At 33.6% G+C, this 8,250-nt stretch overlaps 1 protein-coding gene across 1 annotated transcript in view; it reads left to right on the forward strand.

Annotated features, from left to right (window-relative positions):
* Positions 1-1,628: 1,628 nt before the first annotated feature.
* LOC112527464 (nucleoside diphosphate kinase 3-like) overlaps positions 1,629-8,250 on the forward strand; it is a 13,198-nt gene continuing 6,576 nt past the window's right edge. Inside the window, exons 1-8 of the mRNA XM_025138139.1 lie at positions 1,629-1,739; positions 2,788-2,948; positions 3,055-3,174; positions 3,254-3,336; positions 3,529-3,592; positions 3,687-3,804; positions 5,258-5,412; positions 5,734-5,787. Of these exons, the coding sequence (XP_024993907.1) occupies positions 2,817-2,948; positions 3,055-3,174; positions 3,254-3,336; positions 3,529-3,592; positions 3,687-3,804; positions 5,258-5,412; positions 5,734-5,787 (726 nt within the window). The 5' untranslated portion in view covers positions 1,629-1,739; positions 2,788-2,816. The remainder of the gene's footprint in view (positions 1,740-2,787; positions 2,949-3,054; positions 3,175-3,253; positions 3,337-3,528; positions 3,593-3,686; positions 3,805-5,257; positions 5,413-5,733; positions 5,788-8,250) is intronic.

The following is an 8,250-nucleotide window of genomic DNA, read 5'->3' on the forward strand; positions in this document are numbered from 1 at the left end:
TTATTCAAGTTATTAACAAAGTGAAGGTTTATTTTTGGTAGAAAAAAAATAATCAAATGAATTTGATGAAAACTTGAGTTTTCGTGGTGTTTTTGTAATTTAATCGGAAATCAAGAATATCATTATATTTTATTATCATGTTTAATCAAGGTTTTAAAAAAATGCGTTATGGTGGTGTTATGACGTGTCATGTTAAAGCATGTTGCACGACTCCAAGTAGGGGTGTTCGTGGTGCGGTTTGAACGGTTTAACCTCCCAATCGACAAACCAAATCGCAATGGAGGTTTAGGAATTTTTTTTTAAACCGAGCGGCCTGGGAGCAAGTAACCAAACCGGTCAAATTGGGCCACAAAAGACGATTTGGTCTGACCTGTTGAGACAGTTTAGGCCTCTTATGTGCTTGAAAAAAAAAACATAATATTTATATTGAAAATGAAATTTCTATCAATATAACATTATTCAAGAAAAAAGGAAACCGAATTATAAAGATACATTTATTTCTATAACCAAACAAACATTGAAAAAGTTGAAAAAAGGTTAAAATAATCCACTAACAATAGTTGAAATTTTATACAAATATTGAGCAAGTCCAATGACGATTTGGATTTTTTGATTAGATTTTTGACGGAATTTAGAAAATTTGACAATTTAAATGACGTGGTCAATTGCGAAATGAAAACTAAAAACTCAATATCTTGAACAAACTTTTTTCAATTGTACCATAAAATTGAGCATATAACCTGAAAACTAAATATAATTAACATATGTGTATATTTTTTGTGGCCAGTTCGGTTCAGACCACTCAAAAAAATGTTTAAACCGTAAACCAGATTAGACCGAACAGTTTGACTATTTTTCATACCAGACCAGACCGTCAGACCACTCAAACTGCAAAAAACGATCTTGTTTGACTTGGTTCGATCGGTTTGAACGGTCCGATAGTTTTTTTGAATACCCTTAACTCCGAGTCGTGCTTGCAATGTGGCGCATATGATGCGTTATGACGGGTTATACTTAAGGGCTTGGATAGCCCGTGAAGTAACATTCTAACTTGTGTTAAGGCGTGAATGGAGTTTTTTTTTTTTTTTGTATTTATGTTTTATAAATCAAATATTAATGCAACTAATTATTCACCCAAGTCGGAAATTTATTAACCAAAAGTGGAAGGGGAGGAGTATTTTGTAATAATAAGGGATTGTTTGTTTACCTCTTAATAGTTTCATTAAGAGACAATATCTGAATTGTTAAGAGATAAATCTTGTTTGGTAAAAAAAAGTCGGTTTCTTAATGTTCTAAAACCCTCTGAATAATTATGTATCTTGCGACTCCCTTAATCATTAAAAGCTCTAATTTTATCGTAAACAATTACCAAACAATTATATTTATTTTAGACTATATGATAATATCATAAATAAAAATAGATTATATTCATTTTATAGATGATAATGAAATGAGTCCTGAGAGAACAAACGAAAAGTCCATCTATGATTCCCGAATCAGGAGGTGACAGCTTACAAAGGTCTCTTAACTACCATAAGTTGCATTTAAGCCCTTATACTTTACCTAAATTCCCAAACACACCCTTACATTTACATTCTGATTGTATTTGTAAGCTCGATCGACATTGGCATCAAGGTTGGTGTTGCTGTTTTGTGTTTCTACTAACTACTTGATTAAATCCATTACAGAGATCTACCATCTCCATCGGTTTGACTACCTGCATCAGAATCTAGTGATTTGTAAGTTTTCTGTGTGCTAGATCATGTATCGATGGTACAATTTAAGTTGTTGATGGATTGTAGGGTTTTATGCTCTTTGCGATTCTCTTGAATTTTGTTCAAATTTGATCAAGTTTCGGCAAGTATATACTTCGCCGTGGATTATGTCGGGTATGATCATGGTAATTTGAAGTTAAACACTGGATTTCTTTCCCTCTTTCTCCCTGTTCGGTTTATATTTTTGATCATGAACTGTAGGGTTGAATCTTACTAGCTACGTATTGTAGGATTTGATATTGCATCAAATGAAAAATAAATTCCTGTTCAATTGTTACGATCCGTACTTGGTATCTTATTAAATGGGAAGAGAGATGGGTTTAATAGCTGATCCAATTTGGTTATGGTTTTCGATTTTCATCTGTTGTTATTGTTAAAGAATGACATATCTGAAGCAATTTTGATGAATACGTGACTAAACATGATACGGGATTTATTGTCTTGAAAGCTCATGTTTCAAGTCCCTTTCCTTGTGTTCATTCCTTTGTGTGTTTTTGAAGCATTGACAATGAAGATTTTATATATTTTATTTGTTCTTAGATGCTTTGGAATGCAAAGTTACAAGAGTTGGCTGTTTCATCATTTGGTAGATAATTCAAGCTCCATTTGGTTATAACATCTTACTAGGTTTCTTGTTTGTGGGCCCCATATTTATTTATACGCGAATCAAGTAGATTGGATCAAGAGTTACATCTTCTCTTCTCATCATTCAAACCCATGAAATGAAAATGGTTGTTGGCCAAATTGAATGGAGCCTTATTCCACTTAGACTTAAACATGGTGCCTCTATTAAGCCCAAAAATGGAGATGCTTTCTTTGAAGGATATGAAATATAAGACGAAACTCTATGCTTTATCCAAACTATTTCACTTCACTCAAGGACCTATCTTTGGAGCGGTTTCTTTCTCTGGTGACTTGTTGATGAAAGTTTTTATTTATGTGGTGATTTGAATCGTTTGATGAGTTCCAAACTTCTGGATATTGAACTTAATGAATCTCATTTTGTCCATAGCTTTAAGTTCACTAAAGTGGAATCAAGCCATGGGTGATGATCATGGTCATGGTCCTAGAGGAGTAGAAATTTTTCCAGATCATTTTCCAGCTTCAACTTCTGGTGTGGAGACCCCTCAAACAAGAAGTTCATCAACTTCACGTGCCAAAAATGAATTTGAGGTATCATTCATGGCACAAATACAGTCTTATACTTTGATCATGTTCTATAAAAAGATGAATCTTTTTTATAAATTGATTTCATTTAAGTTCATTTGGTCTGCATTAGCATAGTTCCAGCAGCCGTTTGTGGGCTAGAAGAAGATTAAAAAGTGCTGCATCCATGTTGAACTTGCTTAGCTTACAGAAGAGGCTATCTTGGGGAAACGGCACAGATCGGCAAGAAAAGGTTAATATGATCATCCTTCGACCCTCATCAGATACATTCTTTTCATCTTTCCTGAAGACTATCATGTTGTATTGGGCAGATCGTATTATCTGCCAAGGAAGTGAAATCTCTTCAATCAGAACTTGCTGATTTAGAGGAAAGGGAAGCTCATCTGAGAGCTCAGTAAGGGAGCTAATACTTTTACTTTTGTAATATTTTGTATGGATGTATTCATCATCTTCTCCAAGTTCAAACATAAGATCAACAGAAACCGTGTTTTGGTTATGTTATGTGGAGGCTGGATGATGGGAACTTTCTCATTGTCCTTGTGTGCCTATATCAACCCGAAATCTCAAAGTTATCTGTTACTTGCAGGTTAGAACATATTGATGAGATTTTGCGCTCTGCGCATCTTTCAGGCTACCTACACATGCGAACTGTATTCTCCTCAACTCTTTTCCTCTGTCTCCTATATTGAGTCAATCTTTGAAGTCAGATAATGAACGACTATTTTCTGAAATGTTATTTTACAGAGATGGGCAGCATTGCCTGGAGAACCTCTTCCTCTTGATGACACAGAAGTTGATGACTGGCTTCCACGTTTTGTTGTTCTCCATGGACCATGCATCTACTTGTATTTTCTGTCCATAGGTAATAGATAGATTCCACTGTTTACATCATTTTTCCTTCATCCTAACTCTCCACGTTCGTCATATCTCTTGACATCAAGCAAACGGGACCCTGATGCAGTGCAGTTGCCCCATAGAATTTGATCAAGGATCATAAGACATAGCGAAGATCAATTGAGCTAATTAGTTAGGAAAACCAAATTAGTTGGGTCTGTGTACATCTCACCCTTCCCAGAAGGAAAGAGTTGAGAGAAAACCAATTTAAGAGAATGATCTCTGCAAAGCATCTGCGAAAATCAGAAGGAAAGAGTTGAGAAACACAGGAAGATAGTAGTATATTTCTTGGGTTTCTTATTACATCAACCACACACACATATATATGCAGTCACTAATCTCTCTCCATAACAGACTCTTCTCCCTCCCCCTCTTGCCCGTATCAGAAATTAGGTGATGTGAGAATTAGACTAGATTCTCCTCAACATTCTTCTTACATGCTGAGCTGTCAATTTCTTGATGGAGGCTGATAGGAACAAGTTAGGTAATCGAAGATTTTTTTTTTACTGAAGGCAGATGCAGAATCTGAACAAAATGTCTCCAATAAATTCAATATTCTGTAGAGAGGACAAAAAGTATGATAGGAGTTATTTGGGACGCAGGTTTAGGGTGGCAGGATAGGTAAGGTAGTTGGAGAGGGTGGTTGGAGACCCGGGAGGGGGGGAGGTAGAGAGTGGGCAGATAGGTTATGGGAATCCTGTGATAGAGAGAAGGATTTGTGCTTTTACTTGCCTTTTATATGTTTCACTTGCCTACTTTTTCTTTCTGCTGCTTATTCTTACCTCTCGCTCATCCTTTTTCACAAGGGTCTTCACGGAAATAGCTGATATACCCTTTGGGATATACGCTTTGGTGTAGAGGACATGTATGTTTACATCCCACCCCCAGGCCTTGCTTTAAAATGGAATATCGTAGGTTTGTTTGGTTTGGCTTGTAGAGAGGACAGTACTCAAGTAAAAATAAATTGTTGAACTCGAGACATCTAAAACAGACTCATGGACTAATATTTATACTAGATATCTAAAAGCTGCATCAAATAGAAAATGCTAGAATCAAGGGATAAGAGATGGTAGGTAAATGTGGGACTGAGGAAAGGCTTGCTTACATCTTAATTCTTAACCTTAGACCTACCTCCGGATGGGATATACTAGGTTTGTTTGGTTTGGTTTACTAGTAGATGTGTGAACTCAATGTTGAAAGAGTATTCAACCTGAGCCAAAAAAGCGCTCCAAGAAGAAGGGTGTTAATGAGCAAAACACCTCAAATAAGCTTCAAGGCAACTAATCACTACTTCGGTTTTGAGGTGATCATGCGAAGTCGAGTTTTGGCCAAAGACGAAATAATCGATGATACATGCACTTGTTTGTAATTTAACCTTCTGATGATTTTACTTAGCTGATCAGCCTGAAAAACTATTGCAGATTTAAGTCCTCAGGATTCCACCCTGTTATCTGATGTTGTTGAAGTAGGGCCAATGCCATGTGTCACTCAAGAAGAAGGGGAAACCCGACACTACTTTTACATAGTAACTCGCCACGGATTGAGATACGAGTGTTCAAGCACTTCTAAAGTCCAGGTACCATCCTTACTTCCACATGCATATTTACACATGGACATTATAAATAAGGGTTGGGTTCCGCTGACCCTTTCCGTGAGAAAATGAAGGTATCCTTGTATTGTGTGAAGGTCACAATATTTACATAATATAATGTAATCATTTAATACACAGTTGAATCATGAATGTGACGTGAAAGTCACAATTTTCACACAATATAAAGGTATCTTCACTTGCTCTCACCTAACGAAAATGTAAATGTCTCGCACGAGCTTGACTCTATAAACAGTTAATATATTTGTGGGATTTTCTTTCCTTTTTTTGACTGGTTTCTGCTCTTAGGTGGATAATTGGTTAATAGCTTTGCAAGAGAAATGCAAATTGGGGTCAGATTCAGTCACCAACCATAACCATAACCATAACATCTAATTTGTGAGCTGTGTATAATTGTAAGTTGTTGGATTAGGTGGTTCAGTGTTAATACTACTAGACTAGTTGGTCACATTCATGGTGGATTAAGAAGTTTGTTTACAAATCAAAAGATGGAATTTGCAATTCCAGTTATTATTATGGCACTGTTGTATTGTTTCTCTGGTGTTCTTGAAAATATAATCCACTTTTTTCACCAATTCAGCAATTTATAAACAATAAATAAAGAGGATGGTTCAAATAAAAAGGCAAAATATCGTGTAAAAAGTAAGAAGGTAAGGTTCATATGTGAATTTTTGAAAAAATCTATTTGAAGATGTATATGTGAATCCAGATAAATAATTTTATAACGTTGGTTCATGTATGTATTTTAAAATATATCTTTTTAGGATTTTTTTTTCCATTGATTCACATATGAACTTCTCTTCTCACGATGTTAGGGCTTCTTATTTGAACCGACCCTTACATAAATATAAGATTTGAACTCAAAACTTTATACAACACAATGTTCTAATCTGTCGTCCAGTCTCACTCATCTTCATCCAATATAAATCGGGTGTTGCTATATATCACATCTATTTATATCAAAATCAGATTAAATCATACGTGAAAAAATGTAAAAAGTAAGTCTTGTTGACGTATATGAGGAGAAAATCAATAGATACATGTACATTTAACAAATAATATGTGTATTTAGATTTTATCCCGTCCCTATGAATCTGATGCACCATCAACCCTCCAAGATTAAAATCTTCTGTCTCAAATTCTCATGTCCTATTTCTGTCCACCAATCACACGAACATACATAATCAGAGAGAAAATGTGAACATAAAGATAAATTTAAAATAATTAAAACTATAATGTATTTTAATTTCATTAATAAGACATAAATGAAATTTTAATTTATACTAAATAAATAAAACATTTTTTAAACATCATGTATAATAATTATACTTTACCAATAGGCAGCAGAGGGAAAGAAGCACTAGGAATCAACAATACGAAAACTTTGTTATAAATCATTCCTTAGCAGGTTTGGGACTAAAAGAATGGTTGGGACAACAAACACCCATCTCATTTGTATTTTGGATACCCTTATAACCATCGAAGGCTGTTGAAGTGATTAATTCTTGGAAATTGGGAAGCGTTTGTGGCTTTTACCAACAACAGATCTAATGTGATATGTTGAGGTTGATTTTTTTTAGATTTTTACTTTTAATTCTCTATTTTAAAGAAATTATAAAAGTTTGTTAAAGATATCTCATATTTCTTAAAGTTGTTTTTCGATCATATTTTTGTAGAGGACCCATATGACACATCTATCGCAAATATAAGATTTTATGGTCGATATTTATGAGATGGCGAAACAATTTTTTTTTAAAAAAATACGTAAAAAAAACTCTAGCAAATTGTCTTTGCATTTTACAGAATTTGTAGCTATACTAGAACGTCTCCAACATATTGTTCAAAATGGAGATTTTAGAGATTTTACTCCAAAAGGTTATTTAAAATTTTCTGCAAAATGAAAAAAAGTATGAATGGGATGATGAAAATGTTTAAATTTGGAGAATTCTCATAAAATGGTTACTTAAGTGTTGTTTACCAAATGCTTACTTGGGTAAACACTTACCAAATTACATTACATTTTCGGATGAACATGGAAATAACCATGAATCTTACCCGGTAAGAGCGAGACAATGACTTAGAGTCTTATCCGGTAAGTGAGGGCAATGACTATTAACACGGTCAGCTCTTATCGTGTAATTCGTTGCATAGAAAGCCGTTTTTTGTTGACTAAAATCTTACCCGGTAAATAATGTTGAATTTTACCGCCAGATGCTTATCGGGTGTGTTTGGTAAAGACCCCTTAAAAAAGAGAAATAATTTATTATTCTTTTCTATAAACAAGAATACTTGAAATTAAATGTTTAAGAAAAAGAAATATTATTTTATGAATAATGTTGGATTTTTAATAATATTATTGATATTGTAATCTTCAAAATTAAGGGGGTGTTTGAGATTGCTTATAAAAACAATTTAGGACTTTTAAAAAAATACTAGAAGCGTACTCGCGCAATGCAGCGAGATACATCGTGTTTTTAATATTTCATTTTATTCTTTATCTCAGTTGATGTTATAATATGGCTTTATGTGATTTTGAGAAAGCGATGATGTTTTTATTTTTGTGTAATTTTTTAATTCAATTTTTTTATAATTTAATTTATGTACAATAACGAAGTAATTTATATTTGGTTTAATAATATATTTTTCTTATAAAGATAATAATTAATTATTTTTTTAGAACTCGATAATTATTCTAATTATATTTTAGATTTATTATATTTTAAAATAAGATGTTTATCCTCTATTTGATTATATTTTTCCACAATTAGTTATACGAATTCAAAAATCGAGCTTTGATAAGTTGTA

This window comes from Cynara cardunculus (assembly GCF_001531365.2).
Source record: "Cynara cardunculus var. scolymus isolate 2C chromosome LG 15, CcrdV1, whole genome shotgun sequence".
In the NCBI taxonomy this organism is placed as follows: domain Eukaryota; kingdom Viridiplantae; phylum Streptophyta; class Magnoliopsida; order Asterales; family Asteraceae; genus Cynara; species Cynara cardunculus.